General features: G+C 47.2%; 2 protein-coding genes across 2 annotated transcripts; both read right to left on the bottom strand.

Annotated features, from left to right (window-relative positions):
- Window positions 1–8334: 8334 nt before the first annotated feature.
- PtA15_5A374 (uncharacterized protein) lies at window positions 8335–9562 on the bottom strand (the record flags this gene model as incomplete). The annotated part of the gene is made up of 5 exons (XM_053169128.1): window positions 8335–8360; window positions 8444–8467; window positions 8552–8624; window positions 8690–8854; window positions 8921–9562. 5 exons carry the CDS (start codon window positions 9560–9562, stop codon window positions 8335–8337), a joined length of 930 nt encoding a protein of 309 aa, XP_053020356.1.
- A 350-nt stretch (window positions 9563–9912) lies between these two features.
- On the bottom strand, window positions 9913–12493 carry PtA15_5A373 (uncharacterized protein; the record flags this gene model as incomplete). Its single annotated transcript, XM_053169127.1, has 4 exons — window positions 9913–9945; window positions 9980–10361; window positions 10440–11226; window positions 11311–12493. 4 exons carry the CDS (start codon window positions 12491–12493, stop codon window positions 9913–9915), a joined length of 2385 nt encoding a protein of 794 aa, XP_053020355.1.
- Window positions 12494–23563: the final 11070 nt, after the last annotated feature.

Genomic DNA, 23563 nt, shown 5'->3' with positions numbered 1-23563 from the left:
TATTTTGCACACAATCAAATGTGGCAATAATTTCACAATCCAACTGGTCATCCTGAGGGGCCAAATTCATTTTTGTTAACTCAACCCCCTGGGGATTTGCCCTTTGATCTCACAATTCTCAAGGAATTCAGGTTCATCAAATAATTTGGAAATCAGATATCTATCATTCCTATTGAGCCCCAAGAATCAGTCCCTACTGTTTTAAATAAAACAATAATTTTCAAGCCAATCATTCAAGTTCCTCCAGAATTTCCAAGGATATACATATTATCCCTCAGTCTCCCACCCTACTTGGTGGCTATGGCACCAAACAATCATCCTGGTGAGTGCATTCATTGACACAATGGTATATGATTGTGTCCATCTGGTTATGATTCTTATATGTTTTTTTTTTTTTTGGTATGGTGTTTTTTGGGTTGTGTTATTCTATTCTGATGGGAAATATATTCCCCTCAGGCTTTGAGGCTAATTTGGATCAAGATGGTAGATACCGTTACAGATGTGTGATTTTCAAATCCAAATGGGCCAAGGAGAGCAACATACCATTACATCTTCAAACCAGAACTCATATGAACAAGTGGACAGAACTCCAGAGTTTCCAAAATGCAATGGCTCAATCAAATTCTCAAACACATGGTTCTAGCTCGTCACTCCCTCACATTTGGAATTAGGTGCCTGCAGATCCCCAGGTGGAATTTCCTCATCAAAATCTTGGATCCCCGCAGATGGGTGCAGAAGAGCCTCAAACAGTGGATGTTGATATGAATGACAGTGCGGCCTTTGGTTTTGGTTCTGAGGATCAAGAGGAAGTCATGGGTTGGGATCAAGGCATGCTTCAGTGGGTTCATGATGCACTTATGGCTGGATTGATGGAAGATGAAGTGTTAACCCCTGTTCAAGAGGATGATGATGATGATGAACAATCAGAGGCAAAAATGGAAAATTCCAATTGGTTTCCCTTTAGGTCCAAGGGGGTGAGTGGCAAATTTACCCTTGAGAATGTATGTATGAATCTGGGCTGATCAGACCACCCCACGCTTACCATACATACAAACTCCCAGCATCTGGTCTCAGCACTCATGCTAGGCCATCTGCACAATCGCTTATCACGCACCATGTATCACCAGTTGTGGGTCATCCTACTTGTGTGTGGCATGAAGCTGCCCCATTGGGACAGCATCAAACAAAACCGGGATTTGATCCGGAAGACTTTAGATGTGAAAATCAACAAGCATGTCTCCATATTTAATAATACATGTTATTATCTGAGTCTGCATGACTTGATTGGACATGTGGGTCAACTTGTTACCTTCTGCTTGATTTTGCAATTGACTGACACATTATCTCCCCTGACATTTTATTTCCCAGGAATTGGCAAATCCCATTGTTCACCCACATATGCAATTCTACTCACATGAAACCAAAGGGAAGAACATCAGGGCTCTGTACCAAAGTGAAAAGTGGTGTGAAAGTCTTAACCAAGAACACCGCGTCCAAATGGCACCTTACAATGGCAAACACTACTATATATTTGAGCCCATAAATTTGATGGATCACCCAGATAGTCACATTGTGGTGCCAATATTTATCTACCAGTATCAAGATGAAATATGGGGCAAGTGTTTTTGTGCCAAATTTTCCAGACCAAATCAGGCTGGTAACATGATATTCTACGTACGGGCAAATATTGGATATAACGACCAAGATTTGCTTGATATTTCTGTCAGGAAGTTCAACAATTTCTACTCAGAAATCCGCCATCAAGATGGATCATTTCTTATGTCAAAGTGTGATAATTTGCTATATGGTAAGCAGTTAATGAAACTCTTCACATGATAGTATCACCCCAACTTTTTGTGTTGTTTTGAAAGAACATGGCGCACCAATTGGGGCCAACCCTATTTGCATCCCCAATCCCTGGAGAGAGAGGGCAGGTAAAAAGATCATTTGACATGTCCCCATTACCCTCTACTCTGATGACACTTCAGGTAACCAGTATAAGAGATGGAACAAACATATTTCTTACTATTTCACATTGGGAGGACTGCCGCCTGAAATGAAAAACATGGAATACAATTGTCATTTTATTGCAACCTCCAATGTTGCTTCAGCTTTGGAGATTGGTGAGCCCATTGTTGCAGAGATCAAGTGAGTGAACAACACATAATGGATAGTTCCTTTCATTGTATCTGAAATTGTATAATATCCACACTCATTTGGCAACTCCTTAAGGTAGCATAGCATTTGATGCAGGTCTGAAACACAAAGTATTGTATATGGTGGTCCCACTTGCTTTCCTTGCGGACTCACCTATGTCTGCAGAAATTACAAGCACATTCAACCCAGGTCAAGCCAATAACCCTTGCAGGATGTATCATCTCAGTACTGAATCAAAAGAACACCGGTGCAGTTTAGAATTCCTCCGTGCCCTTTTTGGCCTACCAGCTTAACCCGTTGCTAGAAAGTGGCATGAAACCAAGAGTCGATCTCATGAACTTTGGGAGCTATACTATACAAAATCCAAGAATCAATTCAAGTTGAAAACTGCAGAGTATGGATTGAAGGACCAAATAACACAAAGGTTGATGGAATTGCATACTCAGAAGGTCCATGAACGGGTCAGAATTGCCCAACTTGCAGAACACTCCCATCCAAGAATATTCAACTCTTATTTGGAACTAGCATCATTTCATGGATGTAATGACACCCCAGTGGAGATACTACACGTAGTCCTCCTAGGTTGTGTCAAATATCTTATGGCTGACCTTATGACAAATAGGATACCCAAGAGCAAATTGAAAGAAGTGGAGGCCCGCTTGCAATCATTCAACACCAATGCCCTCAACTTTCCACAACTTCAGGCAACTTACATGATGGCCCACCATCAATCCTTCATTGGTAAAGATTTCCGAATCATCTTGCAGGTTGCAGCATTTGTGTTGTTTCCTTACATGACCAAAGACATGAAGAATGTTTGGTACTCAATGTGCTTTATGTCAAGTATGGTTTTTCAGACAGTCATTCCTGACATGGAAACCTATATCCAACAACTGGAAGGGGTTATACGGGAGTTCATGTGTCACATATCAAAAATGTCTGGCAGGTGGTCAAATAAACCCAAGATCCACATGCTGTTACACCTACCTCAATCAATTAGACAATTTGGGCCACCAATCCTATTTGCCACTGAGAAATTTGAAATTTATAACAGAATAGTCCGCACTGCATCAATCCATTCCAACAGACAAGCACCAAGTCACGATTTAGCCCTGACTTTCAGCAACTATCACATTGAGAGGCTATTATACTCTGGCACCTACCTTCATGATTCCAAGACAGGGGAATACTTTCAAGCCAAACCTAATGTTACCAACATATTTAAATCAAATATCCTGATCCAAAAATTATTTGGGTACAACTCCACCTTAGTCAACCCCATGAAATCATACCCCTGCTTACACTCAAACAAACCAAATATCCCAGAGGCAGAACTTGAACCAATTCCTGAGGCGCTTACTGCAAGACTCAACCCAAACAGCAGTTTTAGACAAGTATCTGCTATCCATCTGAATGCCAAGGAAACAATTCACAAGGGGATGTTTTATTTGGTACGCTAACCACAGGAAAATTTTAATGATGCTATCATACAAAAATGCACTGACAACCTAATTTTGTGTGAATAGGAGCAAGGGGGTCCAAATCAAGATGAAGTTATTGCATGTGTCCAATTGTTGTGGGAGGTCACCCCAGGAAATCACTATTATGTGAGACGTGTGGAATGTCAGAGAGGACACATCAATCGTCATACCCAAATGCCTACACTGCAGAAGAGGTCCAGCTATGCTATTGTACCTGTCCCAGTAAGTAAATTCACCCAAATATACATAAACCTCAAAAATTATGTCACCAGGAAAATTGACAGCAAAATCATTTGATCAGTGGATTAAGTGTTGCCTCAACGTACAGCATAATTGCATTGAAGGAGGGTGTGCCGCAGTGGAGGCAGCTGTGCCAGTGAACAAGCAACAAGAGGGCACATCTGTCTGTTATCACATCCAACACACTAATCACAATAGTTATCTGTTGAATGCATTTGCAGATCACGGGGCTCAATGCCACCGCCAGCTATCAGGATTGCGGCACATGGTTGTTACTGGATCACAGATGATGCAAGCATTGACCGAGGGACTTCAGAAGTGGCAAGGAGAAAATGATGGTGATGACGTCAGTGATTAGATGTGAATCCAAGCAATTAGATGTGAATCCAAGCTGGTAGTTATTGTTATTGTGTGTGAAATCAGCGAATTTTTTAAAAAAATCTTTGGGACTTGTGTAAATGTTTTCCTGTTTTTATTTCTCTTACCCTACCCCTGTGGAGGCTGTTTGGCCTTATATTTTACCTTACACCTGTGTATATTTTAATGCATGTTCAACTTAGCACCAGACTATACTGCATGATGGTGTTGAATTGACTCAGAGTTACTCTTCAGACTTAAGTTGGCAGAGATATGATAAGCAGAAAATTTATCACATCTATTTTTAAAGAAGCACCCAAGATATCATATAAAATTTTCTGGAGTCTAATAAGATAAAGAATGCATTAGCATACAACAGAAAGGTTTCTGACTAGTAGCAGAAAATAAAATTCAGGACAAGCCTGGAAAAGATAGGTGGAAGTGTAAGATAAGCAAGAAAAAAAACATCGCCAATGGAGGATGAACAGGGGAGGGGGGGGGGAGCAAGGCATGTGGAGAACAAGGGATTTCCAGGAGAGGATTGGGATTGTTAATCCTGGTGCAGTCTCTTCATGGCTTTGTGGACCCCGCCCTTAAGCAAGACTGCCGGGCCATAGCGGATCCCCAGTTTGCAGAGCCTTTGGATCGAGGTGGTCTTGAAGATCAACCAGTGGTAGACAGAGTGCCTCTCAATCGCCGCGTGAGTCTGGGTGTCGCCGGGCTGGATGTGGCAGAGGGCAAGATAGGTGTCCATTGTGAGGTCGCCATCAGAGGGTGGGAACTGGAGCTCAACTTCGTGCGCTTCGGGTTTGGCGGAGGTGAAGAGCCCAATGACTCAAGTTGGTCGACAAGTAATGACGGCAATGGCTTGCAATCTTTGGCCTCGGCACGTGACGGGTCAAACATGTCCGGGCAGAGTGCCTGAAGCCTCTTGATGGTAGACTTGCGCTTCCGAGGTAGCAGGCGCCGCGGGGGAGGGGGTCCATCATTGTCGTCTGAGAGAGGGGCCAGAGCCTCATTGCTGCGAGGCTGCGATTGGGCCTGAGCCGGGTGGTGCAAGCCATCAGTGCATGGCCCAAATGGATATTGATATCAGGGCAAAGATGGGAGGGACTTACGTTTTTGGAGTTACCACTCTGGTCTTCTCCTTCTCCGTTGTTGTGGTGTGAGCTAGGTTCCCGGTTTTCCATAATGTGCAAGGTGGGTTGGAGGCAAGCTGGGAGGGCGAGTTTATGATGCGGAGACAAATCACAATGGGGGAGATATCCATGTTGGATGCTTGACTTGTGTTCAAATACTGCTGGCAATGATTGATTTTTGATCAAATATTGCTGGTGATGTTTGAATTCTGTTTGATTGTTGGTGGCTGAGGATGATAGTTGAAGTGAAATCAAAATGACCTCAAAAGCGGTTCGGAGGGCAATCAAATGAGATTTGAATGGCAGTTGAATAAGGTTTTCACCGGAGTTTCTCCGGCAACTCCGGCGGATATTTGCCGGATTGAGTTTCCACTTGATTATTCCTCAAATTATTTCCCAAATATTGGGAAAAAAATTGAGGAGTATTCAAAATCCCAACAAGTGGGGCCACTTTGAATTTTTTTTGATAATTTTCCGTCACTTCAAACGGCGTTTGGAAAAGACGCAAGGAAGTGCGTCCGTGGTGTACCCAGAAGCACTCCCCCTACTCCCCCACATCACCAAAAGAAAAACCCATACCTCTCTTCAAGCTTCTCCCACCAAGCAAGCCAGCCAGTGTCTCTGAGTTACATCCAAGCATGTTTCTAATTGTCTTTCCCCTTGTGGCTAAAGATATTGCCATGTTCACTCTGCTGCTTACCCCCCTTTATCTTGTGTCAATCGCTAATTCAGCCATCTTGATTTTCTTGGGTGAGTTTTCCTCTCCATCACATCCGTACACATGTCAAAAACTGATTATTTGCAACTTTGAAAGCTTACAAGGTGCTCCAACATGAAGCACGCACCCAGCAGCAGCAAAGAGCCAGGCACCTTGCTCGACGAGGCAGACAAATTGAACTGGCATCCCATTAGCTCCCTTTTTCTTCTTCTTCTTTTCCAGTTGTCTGCTACGCCTGTTTGTGCTACAACTGGTGTACAAATTCCCACATGTTTCTCGTTTGGCTTTGCGTTCTTCTTTTTCATCACTCTGTTTGCCTTGATCTTTTTTATGTTGTTTATCGGGAGTGCAACGGGAGGTAGGCGGAGTCCATGGGACCGTCCAAAGCCTGAGCCCTGTAGAGCGTCAGATCCGGGCGCATCCCCATGCGGCCGGGCTGGCCTGTACTTCATACTAGGACAGCCCAACGAGATACAGGGCAGGAGGGGCCGATGAGGCGAGGGAACCATCCCTGGGGGACTCGCTCATAGTCCAGAGACCTATCCAGTCTCCCCCCCCAGAGTTCCCTCCATTATCCTCTTCGCTCTCCCCACCAAATCTCCTACCCCTACCGAAACTCTGAGTTGCGGAAACCGCAAAAAGTCAATTTCTTTCACCTCCCACCCGCCCTACTAAGTTAAAGACATGCACACCCAGGCGTGGGGTCTAGCGCCTGGCCCTCACACCCCTGGGTGTGTGCCTGCTCCCGGAAGGCCCGCTCCGCGATCCTCCCTCCCTCACGTGCACAGCCCGGCCTGGGAATCCCCTCCCGGGATCCATGGCCGAGGCACGGCACGGAGGAGAGGCTGGAAAAGTGGATCGGGGATCACCCCCTTCCCCCGACCCACACGTGGGAGCCTTGGGAAGCCGGTACTCGGCTTCCGGGGCTCTCTAGGCACCTAAAAGGTGCTGAACACGTGAGCAGTGTCCAGTAGGACGACAGTAAAGGCTCGCGCCTCCCGCGCGGGAGAAAGCGCAAACCGCGCCGCAGTCGTGAGACGAGGCCGGAGCCGCTCCAGAGGGTCCTCCCTAGGCACCTAGGTAGAATGGATGTACACAATTTGTCCTGCAAATCACACTCCTTCAAACCAACCTTGAGTTTGAAACGCAGCTGCCCCACTCTTACCCATTTCTGAAATGATCGCCCATGATACCAGCGATGGATCCCAGCAATCTTTCGGCCGGAGCAGACGTGGTCATGAGCTCCGAGCAAGCAACAAGAAGCGACGAACAACTTGAATTGAATAAAGCAATCCAAGGTATATACATACAGCAGGGCGAGGAGCCAAGGCAACAGAGCCAAGGCAACAGAGCCAATCACGCACCACACACAAGCTTGGCGAACAAGCGCGCACAAATTATGAGTGAACAGGTGGGCAGAGTCTTAATTATTACGAAACAAGTGGTAGTTAAGCAATTCAGGAGCATCAAGTTGTGGTGGCCGGGGAGGGAAAAGAGATCGCTGCACAGCGCTGCACTTGGCGATCATCTCGACATACACACGCACACACGACGACGACGACGTAAAAAAAGCACAACGATGATGATGGATTCACGCAAGTATGGGTGGATGAGATGGGGTGTGGGAAATATGCAAACAGCCAATCAATCAAACAATCAAAAACACAAACAACAGCAAAGCAAGATGGTAGAGGAAATTCTCGAGCACAGTATTTACAATTCTTCGACAGTTGACTTTTTTTTTTGATCGGGGTTTATAAGTTTTACGGATTTTTTTTCGGTGGCTTTGGGGGTGACTGGGAGGAGTAGGAAAGGAAGAGGGGAGAAGTATCTTTGGAAATTATAATGTAAAGGATGATATATATATATATATCAAAATCTACATATCGCTATTTATATCTTCAACGTACTAATAATATATATACGTATAGTTGTATATATTGTGTATATGATGTCAGCGGGTTCACTACATACAAACACCAGGCTCTATGTCATGGAGAAAGAGGAGGGAAAAAACGAAGAAACGGAACGAAAAAGAAAAGATGAAGATAAACGAAGACGGGGCCAGTGTATTTACTTTCGAGTCGATGTCAATGGCCAAACGATTAAGTACGCGATCTGATATATTGTCCTCCCTCGGTTCAGTATGCAAAAATGATGAGCTGGGATCGAACTGATCCAAGACAAAGGCTACCAACGTCGGTCAGAACACAGCTGCTGGGGCTGGTTTATACATCTCGAGTTAGGAAAAGTCGGGATTTGCTAGGTCTGTGCGGCAGGGAAGTGCGAAGACAAAAAAAAGTCAATTGATTTGCGATACGAGGAAGAGCAAAGGGAAAAATCAAGCCTACCTGAGTTGCTCTGATCCATATTGACTGTGAGAGTAGAGAAAATGATTGTGCAGATTGATATCAGTATCAATCTCGCGTCTGAGGAGCTTAACAGACATGATCACGTACTGAAGGCATCAAAAAAACTCGAGTCAATGTCGAAATTGAGCGGGTCTGAACTACTAAACAGCTGCTCCATGGCCTGAGAGAGTAGATAGACAGGTCATTAGCGCTCAACTTCTTTCAATTGTTAGATCGAGAACTTACGTTGCTATTATTAACCGCATTCATCTCGTCTGAAGTCAAGTTTTGGCCGGTGTTAGCCGAGGATGAAATGTTTGATTGCACGTTCCCATTGTTGTTCAGATTTTGATGCTGCTGGCCGTTAACATTGGAATCTAAGGACCATAAACCGCCTGATTTTTCGTGGGACTGAGGAGCAAATAAACAGCGTCAGTCGAGTTGGGAAACATCAAACAAGAAAGCAATCAAACGTACCTTGGAAGCATCTTCTGATGAGAACATCGACTTGTCTGAGAACATCGACTTGTCTGAGAACATCGACTTGTCGTTACCATGCTCAATACCACCCGAGGCTTCCATGGATTCATTCACACGATGGACATCGCCCGGTGTGGCATTCGACTTGGATTCATTGTCGTTATTCGACATGACTCTTCCAGTCAGTGATTGACTGGGAGGCAAGGTAGCGGTTGCCTGGTCATTGCCTGAGCACATGCCCCCAGCAGCCCCACCCGATAGTTGGTTATGGTCGTTTCGAGAAGCAGGGCGTAAAGGCTGGTTCAGGTTAGGTGAAGGGGCAACTATCGTTGGCAAAGGTGTGGATTCGGTCGTCTTGTTCGCACTAGCAGAGGACTGTGGCGTTGAAGGTTGGGTTGCTACGTTGCGACTGGAGGGTGGTGGCATCGAGTTCTCCTCGGATTTGTTGCCTGCGTCTTTATTAGGACTGGTCGAATTGATGCCCTTGTGGCCATTGGTCGTTCCAGCGGTGCTTATGGCTTGATTGTGCTTAGCCTGAATCGACTGCTTATAGGCTTCAACGCTCATCATCGATGAACTTTCAGGTGGACTACCAGCGAACTCGGAATGGTGGGCTCCAGTGCGACGAGCAGCCTGCATCTGTGCCATTTGCTGCTGCTGTTGAAGAGCGGACAGTTGATGGGACTGGTTCGGCGGTTGTTGCTGATGCATCTGGTGCTGTTGATTCAACTGTTGCTGCTGGCTCATCTGGTGCTGTTGATTCGACTGGTGCTGCTGTTGTTGCTGGTTCAGGTGTTGTTGTTGTTGCATACTCAGCTGTTGCTGGTTAAAATGTTGCTGCTGACTCAGTTGTTGCTGACTCAGTTGTTGCTGCTGATTGAGCTGGTGCTGGTGTTGCTGTTCCAGGCGTTGTTGTTGAAGAGCCATCTGTTGGGGAGTCAGCTGTTGCTGAGCCATGTGCTGCTGATTCATCTGTTGCTGATGCTGAGCTAATAGATGTTGTTGATGGTGCAATTGCTGGGCTGTGGGTGGGAGGTTAGTTGGCTCGGGTGGGACAGCTTCATTGGCGTTGTACATCGGGTCGTTCAAACGCCTCTTCTTACGCTCCTGGTCACCGTTGCTCACGGCAGGACTAGCACGATTGTGAGAAGAGCCAGCGGACGCCTGTGGGGTGGATGCGTGCGAGGCGCTGGGCGTGCGTGGATGAGCTTGCATCGCAGGGCTGTTCGCATGGTTTGATGTTCGACTGGGTTGACGTTGAGGTTGTACCTGATTGGGCACGAAGGGAATGGAGGCATGAGCGGCTCCAGATCGACTGGGAGGTCGGGATGGGCGATACGCTTGTTGATGGGGATTTAAGGGTGAGCCTTGCTGGATAGGTGGCGGTGGCATCATGACGTGCGCTTGTTCGGAGCTCATATTGGCAAGCATACCAGGACTACAGAGCAGGTGATGAAAGCACGATAAGAATTAACGATCAAAGCAAGTTGTCATAAGAAATCTCGGAATCTCTTACCGTCTGGCGTTCATAGCTAGTTGTCGTTGTTGGATGAATTGATCATGATGGGCGGGATGCATTTGATGCATGTGTTGGGGCTGGCGAAGTTGAGCTTCACGCATTGCAAGCTCTTGCTGCTGCTGCACCTGCTGTTGAATATTGACTTGTCGTTGGCGAGCGATAGTGGCTTCAAGCCTAGACAAGTGCTGCTGTGACTGCAGACGACTCAACTGTTGCTGTCGAGCTTGCTCTGCTAGATGGGCCTGCTTAGCTTGCAACTGATGGGGACTAACACGTGCATTCGGGGCGTTACCTGGCTCTTGGTGAGGGGAGTTGTACGGGTTGGTGGGGTTAACGAGGTTGTACTGCTGCGGCATCCGTTCATTGAGCTGCGCCTTCTGAGCGTCAAGGGGGTTTTGAACGGCCAGAATACCCAAAGCTTCCCGCCGGGCTTTCGTCAATCCACCCGGGTCGGTAGGCATACCAAGCGAAGCGGCGACCACGGTCTGAACATAAACTTGGGCTGTTTTGGATTGCGCCGGAGCTCGACCGGTCTTAGCACGGAATACGTCCCAGAAGATCGACCACCACTCAAACAGAAACCCCTGGTCGGTGTCCATGGCGAGCTTTGGCTTGGGCAAGTTCTCGCGCAAGGTGTGGTAGTCAAGCGGTGAGGATCGAGGCGAAGCAGACGTGTTGGGAGACGTGCTGGTACCGTTGGGGGCATTTGGGCCGGATGAATTGGTGAGCGGATCACTACTAGGCCCCTGACTGCCAGGAGTTTCATTGGAGGAACGATTGCTATCTGCATGATTGAAGCCGTAGTGCGAAGTATTCGAAACACTTGAGCCAGATGCAGACATAGAGCGTTCAGATGGCAGGAGCTCACTTGCTGCGTTGCCACCTTTGGGGATGGCTGAATTGGCACCATCCTGGGTACTAAGCACGTTCGAGCCAGCCTGCGGTGAGGCATTGAAAGCATTGATTGAGCCTTCGGAGCGGCGTCTCTTGTGACTAGTGGCATTGTTACTGGACGGGGTGGGTTTCGAGCCGGGTTGACAAGCAGATAGACCCTCACGTCCATCGATAAGATCAAGATCTACACCACTGGCGACGAACGTTCGGGCAACCTCGAACAGTCCTTGCTTGAGTAAATAGTCGTATAGGTACGTGTTGAAGAACCGCAAGCTTTCGAGCGCTTCGGGACTTGATCCAGGGTTAGCTTGAGTGCCAACTTTGGCTTGCGGGGCTAAAGTGGGCTGGACAGCAAATCCGAGTCCTGGGAAGTTGTTCAGAGAGGCAGGCGGCACGGCCGAGTCGTCGCGGGATGCAGGCTTGCCATTCGGGATGGTTGGGCCAGATGGGACGGAGGATGTAGAGGGGCGGGCGGATTGGGGCAGATGGGTGGCAGCAGTGTCGGGCGCAGCATGAGTCTGGGATTCGTTAGCTCTGCCGTGTGGAGGCGCCGAGCCAGGCTGGGCGGGGGGCAGACGAGCCCGGGGATGATTTTGCGGCTGGAAGGGTTGATTGGGGCCGGGCATGGCTGACGCAGAGTGAGGTAAGGGGACGGTGGCAGAGGGTGGGGCAGAGGCTAGGGCCTGAGAGGGGTTGTGAGCTTGATAGTTGGTGGGGACTGATGTTGAGAAGGAGAAGGAGGCATTGCGGTGGAGCTGTGCGATAGGGGAGTGGCCAGGGGGGCCAGGAGGTAAAGGGGCGCTTGAGGAGGGCGCGGAGACGGGGTAGTGAGAAAAGTTATGGTTGTTCGGATTGGCGAGGGTGAGGCCGACGGGACGCTTGTGGTTTTGGGATCCAGGGGCGGGTGAGGGTACGTCGAAGGAGTGGGCGGAGGAAGTGCCCGGAAGGGCGGTGGCGGCGGCGGTCATCTGGAGAGTGTGGTTGGCGAAGGTTGAGGGGATGCTGGGACGGGGGGGCGGTTGCTGTGCTGCGGATAGGGATGACGACGGGTGCGGGTGCTGAGGTGCGAATCGATGGTGGGAAGGACTGGCGAGACGGTGGAGGTGAGTATGGACAGGGGAGATGGGCGGACCAGAGGGAGTGTTGCTGGCAAGCATGCACCTGAGGACCGAAGCCTCGAGTGGGCGGTACGGAAGACAGAAGAAAGTCTGGGCGGAGTCGCGAAACTGAGTTTGCGAGTGCCCAGCAGCGAGCGACGGGGTCTTGAGGGGGGAACGGGTCGAGGATCGCTGAGATAGGGGGATGGTGGTGGTGGTGGTGGTGGTGATAGGTACGGATGATAAAGATAAGCTGCGAAGGGCTGGAGTGGGTCAGGGTGGGAGAACGAGAGATACAAGCAGGGTAGATTGGAGGACTCAATTGCAAGCTGGGGGGAGGAAGAGGCTCCTGAGGAGGGGCGAGATATGCTAATAGTGGGATGACGCAATGTCCATATATAAGGGGAGGAAGCCTTTTCAAGTCGCTGGCCAGAGTCAGATCACCCGGCTGCTGTCGAAGAGAGCTGGGCGGGAGAGAGTCGGGTCGGGGCCCAGCTGGCAGCTGGTGGTCGGTCTAGCAAGAGAAGCGAGCAGGTTTCCTCGGCAAAGCACTCTGCAAGACTCGGGCGAGCGGCCGACTTGTATGTACTGGAAGAAGAGACGGTGTTGTCGGGCTCAGCATACATCCAACCACACACAAGTGTATTTATCCTGGCTTAACTAAGCCTCGCGATCGGGGGGGCGGGCACCCCGCAGCCCGAGCGCCTCCTCCGACGAGCGGCTGGCGGACGCTGGAGATCAACCCTTCAAGGACAGTGCCCGTTCTAGCATATGTATGTCCAACAATCTTCAATGGCCAAAATCAAAGCAGCTCATAGAAAGCAAGAAATGCTGCCCACTCACACACATGACCTTAACAACTAGCATTGAATGAATGCTCTGTAATCTAACCCACCACGGTTATGAGTAACAATAACTGTGATGGCCGGAAAAACGTTTATGGAACATTTATCCGTAACATACCCATTTCTGCAAACAGGGCCTCAACCTCAGTTCACTAATGCTGATGATAAAATGATCAAGATTCAGTTGTTTCTGGCTTTTCTGATCATACCACCTGGCACCAGTATCAGTAAGTAAAATGATGATAGAACTTTTTTTTTGAAATTTTATGTAAATTCATCAACTTAAAGTGGTTGGAAATCACTGAATCTTGACGTGGCAAAAAAATGTGATGAAAATTTATAGCAAGATAGTGGTTCTGAACAAGGTATCTGAATCCCCCCGGGGGCTTATTCCCCCTACAACCTGTAGACTAGGACATGGACATAAGTGCATGCCTTTTTTGTGTAACCCCTACCAATTTTTATATGTCAGTAAACAGGTGATGGATTTTCAAGAACTGCCCTGATGAACAGTGCTAACGTAAAAGAATTAAGTAGATACCAGGCACTAATCTAGTTCCAGAGAACAAAATTGTTTTGTGTTCCATTACCTGGTTCAATAGATTCACTCTTATCAAAAGATTGATGCTCATCCCCTTCAAATTGCAATGTTGGTATTGTCAGTATGCAGACAAAGATCAGTCAAATGACTAAAAATTCATGACTGGCCAAAAGATTACATGTGTTGCTGATAGGGTCTTCAGGGCTTAGCCCAGAAAGGCCGGGGGAGAGATATTCTGGCCACAGTGCGCAAACAGCAATATCAGGTGTTGCTGCATGCTTAGTTGCCTTTCAGCTTTGCTCTTGCAGGACCCAGTGGGCTGGATGATTAAGTCCAACCGTGCTGAGCCTAGAGATGAAACAACCGGTGAAACAGCAATTGATTATTCATTTCAGTGTGCACAACTGTGGACTTCTGGAGATGTATGTAGAGACTAGAGGACGTACATCTTGAGCAGATGGGACAGGTTATTGCTCTGGCCGGTGCCACCCCATCTTACTATGGCATCTATTGCGCGCAGTGTCCCTTCTTCTCCAGATGGAAAACCAGACTCATGTGAATAAGATACTTGTTGAGCGTCTTGGTTCATCAAGATCCCCAAATTGGTCTCAAATTGGCCGGCCTGCCCTTAGGAGTCAGGACCAGACAAGGGCAGTGTGGCCAGCGCTTGAGTCATACCACACAACAACCACATTTTTACGCATGTTTGAAAGTGGGCAGGGTCTCAGTCAGAACATGGACATGTGACACCCCCCCCCCCCACAAACACACACATTAGATCACATGCCTCAGTTTCTGTGAAATCACATAATTCAAAGTTAAAATCAGAGCTGCTGGGTACATACATAGCAATAATATTGACAACTGCCAGATGTCCTTGGCAACAAAATGAGTGAAGGACATCAATGCTGGAATGGATTCATCTTGTGATCAACAGAAAGCAAAAACATCAGATAAAAGAAATCAACAAAGATGTGTTGAAATTCTGCTTACTTGTGCCTTTGATCTTGTCATCTGAATATCATCACCTTGTTGTGTTTCATTTCATAAAGCATCATTAGTAACAGAATAGTACCATCTAACTCACGCCATGTAGTCAAAGAACCTTGAGTATTAGTGTTAGACAAGTCATTTCTCATTCATGTGTAGTCTTGAGAAATGTATCATATTCAATTTGATTCCTTATTCATTTTACATCAAAACCACATTTTGAACACTTGTAGCTAGTCTATAAATTGTAGCCTACATCAAGTGAATAAAAGAAATTGATTCTCCCCCTTCATTTTCCGCGCCCTGCTGAGCCGCTTCTGGTGAGAAACTCATCCTCACTGCCCTCAATTCTCTTGAGCCACTGAGCTCATCCTTTGCTTGCCTTTCCTTGTGTGCCACGGAGAAGTCACAATTTCAACAAGATGATTTAGCTGAGTATTGAATGGCTGTAGGTCAACAAAACATTGACAGACCTTCCCTTCCCCAGAACCTCCGGGCCCCGGGGTGTTTGGGTTTGATCTGCAGGTCAAACCAATCCACCCTCACCTCTAGTTTAGTTGAGGGAGAGGGGGATTTCTATCACTTCAAAAAAAAATGGGTCAAGTGGGATAGATATGGGAATTGGTGAAAGAATTGAAAGGAACTGGAAGCAGGCAATAGAGCCGCGGGAGTGACAAGATAGAAAGAATGGGGATGTGACTATATTTCTGAGCTATGAGGTGATGCACGTTGTAAGACTCAAAAGCAGTTGCGAAACCCTTTTGCTGAATGGTGATGGGTATGATGGAGGTGCAAAACTCTGCCCTTCTGCTATCAGATAACAAGTCCCACCAAGCTAAGCTTGGCAAGTTTTAATCAAGTGATATAGGTCTGGTCTGATTCCAGATGAAGTTGTTCAATGAAAGGTATGTGTGAGTTAAAAGTGAGTTCAGTGGTCATTTGCAAATATAAGGGTTGTAGTGATTTATGGTGGTGATGGTAAGTGTGTAAATAACTGGTGAGTACTGAGCTGGGGAGCTGACAACTGGGGAGGAGAGAGCTCCTTATATAGACAAATGTGAGGCATTTTAGCTACAAAGGGGCCCCTGGTTGAGGTATTTTAGCTGACCTGAACAGGTGTTTGAGGGATTTTAGCTAGTGGGAGTAGACACAAGTGATGTCATAATATGTCAAGGGTACATAAATGATGTCAGAGGGATGAAGTGGGGCCGCATGAAGTCTGTGTAAAGTGACAGGAGACTGCATAAGTTGACAGTTGGATGCAGGGGGTGCATAAATGAAGTCTGAGGCTGCAGAGTCAGTGTCTGATGATGTCATAATATGGAAATAGAAGAGTACTTGATAATATGTAATGACTGTAGTCTGATGGGGAGATGTATGTTTGTATCCTGTGATGTGTATAAGCATAATGCTGTGATCCTTGACTTGAGGCTTGTGACAGGTTGGTGACTGGATATGTTGAACGTGTGATGGGTGTCCAGTGTCCAAAGAAGTGCAGGTTCCAATCCAGAGGGTCTCCAGTGACACCTCCAGTGGTGACTAGGGGTAAGATTGGCGGTAGAATCCATTTCTGAGGTCCATTTGGTGGTATCTTGAGGCCTAGTATGAGTAAATCTGTAGCATAGGAAAAATTGTTTTATTTTTCCACTTTTCCCTCTACCACAACGTTGGTGATTTAGTCAGATTATTTCAGTTAGTAACTCCTGTGATTTTTTTGTCTGATTCTTGAGGAAGCCTTGATTAGTCAGAGGGGAAACATCTTTGGACCTTCATTTGCTCAGACATGATGGCAGTGCAGTTCTATTGGTGATCCCTGATAATACAGAGTCAACCATCATTTATCTGTCTGTGTTACTTTTGTCTAGCTAGGAACCTGGCTTCTTACCATTATCTGGACCTTTCAGGTTGGTAGTTGTAGCTGCTTGGGTCTTGTTCTTGAGACATTTGTCTACAAGAGCAGGGTCAAGCTTATCAGCTTTGAATTTTCAGTTAGCTGGCTAGAACTCAGTGACTGATTTCTGAGATTCTTTCCAATAACAACAATTGACAGGCTTTCACCACTGTTTCAATCTTTCTGCTTGCATTGGCTGGAACTGCATTCATCATTTGATGTGATCAGTTTTTCAAGCCAAACTGTGCAGCGGGTAATGTAGAAAAATGTTGCCTTGATTACCAGATTCTGCAGCTGAGTTGGTTTGTGACACTCTACTCACTTTGTGAGGCAGTGAAGCTCCCTGTTGTGAGAATAAAGGCTGTTTAGTAGGTAGAAATTACCACTATCCGCCTTCTTCAAGAATATAAGTGTCCAGGCTGATCAAGTGATTATTGGTGTCTTGGCTCCGCACTGCAACTTTTGGCTAGCCTTCAGCGCTCCTTGGTGAGCCTGATCTATAGCGTAATAATCCGCAAGTGATTGAAGCTCTGCACTCCACAAGCACAAATCCACAATAGTAATCCTGTAAGCAAATTGAAAAGATAAGGTCACGTAAAACTCTCCTAATACTCTAGTACGTCCGTAAGCTGTAAGTACAAAATTGTTGAAATCTGTGATCTCAGCCTTGGGATTTCTTTTTACGGCCTACGGTTTGCGCGGCGCGGCAGCCATTTCAACTGTGATGTCAGAAGATCAAGTGCCAATTCTTCAAATTGGAAGCAGTTGACCATTCCTTCCGATTCTCTGTTGACCACCACTCCTTTCCTTTTTCCTCATCTCGACCACCACTTCAATCAACAGATCAATCTCAAAGTCATCATCATTGTCTCCGTGGATCACTCGTTGAGGTCCTTAGCCTAGGCCGGCTATTCTTAGGTTCTTATTTCTTTCATTTCCATCTTGTTGACCATTGTACTTGTTCTGATCCTTTTCATCATCTTAGCTCAAAGTCCTAGTGTTTGTTGGGTCTGGTTTTCTCTATTGTTCTCATCCAACACTTAGTTCCTGTTTTATTTAGGTACTAGAGGCCAAGGCGGCTGCGCCGCTGCAGAGCTCAAAAAACTGGTTGTCTTGCTGCACTGATATCCAATTGGCAAAACCACTGGAAAATCAATAATACCTCTTGAATCAGCACAATTGATGAATTTTTTTTTTCCCATATCATTTGATTTTTTATGCAGACATTTATCCAGTTGGCAGTCATTTTCCCAATAAGCCCTCCGCCCGCCCCTTAAATTTCATTCTCTGTTGAAAAAACATCATTTCCAATAGTTTAACAGCTCAAATAATATGCAACATTGAAGCATTACTGAAAGTTTTGGACTGTTTGGGTGTGTAAAACATTGTTCATACATGTTAGTTGTCATTTTCCTTCTAATCCTGCAGCATATCACTTATAATTCATTTCTTCTCCTGTTATAAGATAAAAAAATCATCAATTCTACAGTACTTCACAATACCTTACAATGTGTTTCAGGCTGTGTTTGAAGAAACCAACCTGTAACTGCTTTTGTCAAGGGTATTCTTTTATCCCTCAAGTCTACCATTAGCTAACTATTTTATTTTATTATTTTATTTCACAATATGTTAAAGTCATGGGTAAATGTAACAGACCTGTGTTGTAGAGCACAATGAACTCCTGACAAGGGCTGTCATGGGCTTGCTTGGGAAGATCACATGCCCACTGCAGAGAGGGGCTTTGTTGAGTTCAAATCTGCTCATGATGATTCATTGGTTTGGCTCAGGAGTTAAACAGTACAGAAAAATTCAGGGAGAAAATTGACTAAAAATATTCAAACTTGGTTGGAAAAAGTGAATTTTTTGTAATTTGAAATGAGCAAAAGTCACATCCAAAAAGAGGAAAAATCAAAAATGGATCAAATGGCTAATTGATCAACACTACAAATCACAGAAAATCAATCAAACATTGACCAGACAAGTATATACCTGAAAGGAAACAATCAACATTTTGTTTGGAAAGATATCAAGGGTTTAGCTTTTCAAAATTGGTTGTTAAAAGTGTATACTGTTTGAGATTCATAAGATAATGTTTGAGATTTGTAATTATTTTCCAGTTATGATCATCTATAGTTCAAGAATGCATACAAGCCCACCGAGCAACAAGCCAATGGCAACAACCGTTTTGTGGTAGACTACTCAAGATGGGAGCACGTGCCTTGGGGCCGGAGACCTCTGCCAGTGAATCTGGTTTCAAGGCCTCTCTGGCACACATACATCTGACAATTTGATCCAATGTCAGTTCAAGATGGGTTTTTTCCTAATGAAGATGAGCATGCGTACCTGGAGAGGGGGCTCAGCCACCACCATCTAAAATTGGACAACATTTGCGCAAAGAAACAGTGCTCTCAGATCACTTGGCCCGGCCTTTCAATTCCAAGCTCTGGACTCACAAGTGTTGTGAGGGTTTTGAGTAAGCTATTGAAACGGTCACCGGTGTTCCCAACGACTGTAGCAAAGGTATTTCAAGTCATTGTTGAGGCTCCCAAGTTGGCCGCCTAGACCGGCTGGGTGTGAGGCAAGATTATGTCATATTAGTTCATGGTTTTTGCACTGACAGAGATGAGGGAAGTACCTAGTTGGTTGCAATATGATTCTATGACAAGGGGATAGGCCTTGATTCAGTATAAACTCCTCGGGATAAGATGCTCATATATCCCACTTACTGTCAATATTGGCCCGATTTGCGGGTCTTCCGCTCATGAGAGCATTGAGAGCAATGCCAAAGGCGCTGTAATCACCAACAATCAAACTTTGAAAGGATTGAAGAAAAATGAAGGTGGGTTAAGTCCGCCCTGATGGTTTTGCGCTGTGTGGGCGGGCTTAAAAATGATCAGCAACATGTTCAGCTCCACAAATATCCTCAACAGCTATGTTGCTCGCGCCATCCAATGCTGAGATTGGCTGGTGCGGAGATAAAGCAAGCGGTTTGATGGCTGGAAAAGGGTAGTGTAGCCGGGCTACGTAGTAGCCCTATTTCAGATGTCACGCTAGGATGAGGAGCGGCTGTTGAGCCCTGTACTATACAGGGTACTCAATAGCCTATTCATCCCGGCTGGGACTAAGCCCGGGTTTAGCGTGCCGAGCTATTCAGTTGTTCTTGCTCTTCTCAGTCGAAGAGGTTTCTTTCATTCTTAGTCATGTAGCACGTTTCTTTAGTGCATAGTTGTACACTCTTATGACGTGCTTGTTTGTTTTCGTGGCTCCTTTATAAAAGCAGCCCCTCTTGTAAGGACTTTGTCCCCTTTTTTCCCTTTTCCTCAGTCATCCAGAAATCAACTCGATTTCCTAGGCATTTTTCCTGAGTCCTGTACGCGCACCGGTACAGTGGTAGCGAGAGTTAAAAAACTTCATAAATTTTTTTACATCCAAACCAAGACTTCTTCCCCTTTCGCGAAGCGCACAACGGCGTATCCCCGACACAAAATTACCCTTCTCCAGCTATCTGCGTTCTTGACCCTCGTGACCAACTCCATCCGTTATCAAACCTCAAAAGATCTTACTCCCTACCTGCTCACTTTCATCAGCGTTAGTTAAGGTTCTTTTTCCGGTTCCGTTTGAGTCAGTCACACACCCAGTAGTTGTAACGTTTGAAGATAGGCGGGTTATCGCCGTAGAAGTCTTGCCCGAGTCGGTTTCTCGAGGAAACCCGACCTCTGGTGCAGCCTAGGCAGAGCAGAATTGTCTGCGGATTGACGTTGCGGAAGAAGCATTAGCAGAAGTCAGCTTACTGACTATCCTTCGCAAATCTTTTTCATTTGTTTAGTCAAAATGGGCTTACTTCGTTCAGGCCGCACCTCGCCCACCGGGAAGGAAACCTCAGGTGGAAGCGCGAACGTGACGTTCCCGCCGCCGGCGAATGGCCTAAAGTACACGAAGCAAGAAATCGACGCTATGGGCGAAGATCAACGTCAGTGGTTGAATTGTCATGCGGAACTAGTGGACTATAGTACTTACGATCTTGTGGATGATGACGCTGTGGGTTCATCACTGGCTTCTTTGGCCCGAGATGACGACGTCGTGAGGCTGAGCCTCACCGATGCGTTCAAACAGATGCTGATCGACAGCAAACCAGGTGTGGGGGGGTCGAAAAAGCGACTGATCCCCCTGCTGCGACCTCCAAGAGTGAGGATAAACCCACGGACCCGCCAGTCGGTCCACCCAAGAGCTCCGCCGCCCCCGCAGAGGCCAAGATGGTTGAACCGGAGGCAGTAGCGCCGCCCAAGAAGAAGCACCTCGAGGTGGAGGCCGGCAAGGTCCTTAGGGGATGGCCGGACAAGGAGCTGCCAAAGTTCGGCGCCATGGTCAACGAGAATCCGACGCAATGGTTAGGTATGATGGCGATGGTCCTCAAGGATTGTTAGGCCCACCCGGCCATCTGGCATTCGTGTGCGGGTCAACGCCTCACGGGGCGAGCTTGGCAGGATTTCTACAATCCGGCGTTCTCGGCGCGACCTGATGACTGGACCAGTTTCAAGGCCTGGTTGATTAAGTTGTCTCCAATCGGGATTACGAACCTGACGGTGGCGAGGGAGCTTGAGAAGCTCAAGCAGGAGCCAAACGAGACGGCCCAGGTCTTCCACGAGCGCTTTAGGGTTTGGCAAACCAAGGCAAAGTCAATCAACTTTGGCTACGACGAGATCTCCTCATTCGTCAGAGGTCTCACTCCCGGTCTCAGTGCGAAGGTACAGGAGATCATGGCCGCGGCGGCCATTGATGGGAAGCCGATGGAAATGGATCGCGTGCTGCTCACGGCGGTGGGGCACGATCATTTGTATCAACAGGCCAAAGCGGTTCCGTCGATGGCCAGCGGCTCCAGCAAGCGTCGAGCCGAAGGCGAAGCAGGTAGAGCCGGAAAGAAGAAGGTGGCGACGTGCCACAACTGTAAGCAAGCCGGCCACATCGCGGCGAAGTGTCCCGAACCGAAGACGGACGCTCAGAAGGCCTGGGAAGCCGCTAACCCAGAAAAAACTAAGAAAAAAAATGTGTAGTTGGTGAGGAACAGTCTCTCCCACCGACATTTAGTTGTAATTCTTCTCTCTTATCGCGTAATCCAGTGATAATAGCGTCGAACTTACCTGAGCCTCAAAGGGCCAGTCCCCTTGAGTTTTGTCCAAGTGAAGCCGGTCCTCGAGAGGAGGGCCGCAGTGAGTTGCCTCGACCGAGAGCCGAGCAGTTGAGTGCACTTGAAAGTATTGTTGATCACCCAGGCATGGGGACAACCGGGTCGGATGAGTCGTTAGCTAACGCCGCCGACATCGTAAGTGATTGTTTTTGTGAGGACGGTTGTCATTCGGCGGAGACCGTTGACGACGTACCTTCAAGTGTGAAGGCTGAGTTCCATCACCAAGTCGAGGGCCGTTTGGCCAGGGTCCTCATTGACACCGGCGCTGGCTCGTTGTATGTTGCAGAAAGTTTTGTGTTAGACCGTGTGCTGCTGATCTATTGTTCACCTATATCCTTTAAGGTTACCGGAGCCTTCGGGGATCGGATCTTGGACAATCGATTAGCCACGGTGCTTTTTAGTTTAGAAAGCTTACCTTTTGCAGTAGAGTGTAGGGTAGCGCCGTTGGCGAGCTACGACGTTATCTTAGGCCGGGATTGGATTGCCAATAGCGTCGTGTCAACGGACTGGGATTCAAATCTATGGCACTTGAAAAGTCATGACGGTAATGCCGTCCAGTTTAGCTTAGCATCCTCGTCTGCATGTTGTATAATTACTCACGAGTTAGCAGTTATGTTGGACGACCACGAGATTTTGATTCCGAGGAGTATTCGAAGACACGAGTTCTACGAGGGAGCCCGGGAGTCGTTCGTTTGCCTCATGGAGTCCGAAGGAGTCGCAGGGCCGAGGGAACCGATTGCAGTGGGCCTACCCACTGAGTTTGGTCCGGACGCCAAACTTTGGGAGAGGATGTCATCCTTAGTAAGTCGATTTCAAGCTCTATTCGGCCCTATTGAGGGGGTTTTGAGGAAAGAGCGGGTGATCAAGCACCTAGTCAATACCAGGGACGCGACGCCAGTCCGTCAGCCCGTGCAACAACTTTCGCCGGCCCTTCTAGGAACGTTGAAAGAACGGCTAGCGGGGTTGCAGGAAGCCGGGTTCATTCGTCCGTCGACGTCTGCCTGGTCTTCACCAATAGTTATGGTAAAGCACCCCACTTCGGGGAAAATCAGGCTTTGTGTTGATTTTAGAAAAGTCAATTCACTTACCAAGAAAGATCGGCATCCGTTGCCAATAATCCAAGAGTGTTTTGACGCTCTTCGCGGGGCTCGGTTCTTTTCGAAAATCGACCTGCAACAGGGCTTCCACCAGATGCGGATAGCCGAGTCAGACGTCCCTAAAACAGCGTTCGGGACAAAATATGGTCACTTTGAGTGGTTAGTTATGCCGTTCGGGTTAGTTAACGCCCCGGCCACCTTTCAAAGAATGATGACTCACATTCTTCGGGAGTTCATCGACGTGTTCGTCCAAGTCTACTTGGACAACATCTTGATTTATTCGAAATCGGCGGAGGAGCATGTTGAGCACGTCCGCAAAGTCCTCGAAGTTCTCCAAAGAGAGGAGCTGAAATGCAGCGGGGCGAAATGTTTGTTTGGTCTTCAAGAGATCCAATACGTGGGACACGTTATCGGATACAATTCGATTCGACCAATGGAGTCGAAGCTAGAGAGCGTCCGGGATTGGCCTCGACCTCAGATGGTTTTTGATGTTAGGTCTTTCCTCGGGCTGTGCGGGTTTTATTGACGTTACGTGAAGAACTTCGCTAAGATCGCCGCACCGTTACACGACCTGACCGCAG

This window comes from Puccinia triticina, chromosome 5A (assembly GCF_026914185.1).
Source record: "Puccinia triticina chromosome 5A, complete sequence".
Lineage (NCBI taxonomy): Eukaryota > Fungi > Basidiomycota > Pucciniomycetes > Pucciniales > Pucciniaceae > Puccinia > Puccinia triticina.
The sequence above is the reverse complement of the archived record's forward strand: the minus strand, read 5'-3'. Positions and strand labels throughout refer to the sequence as shown.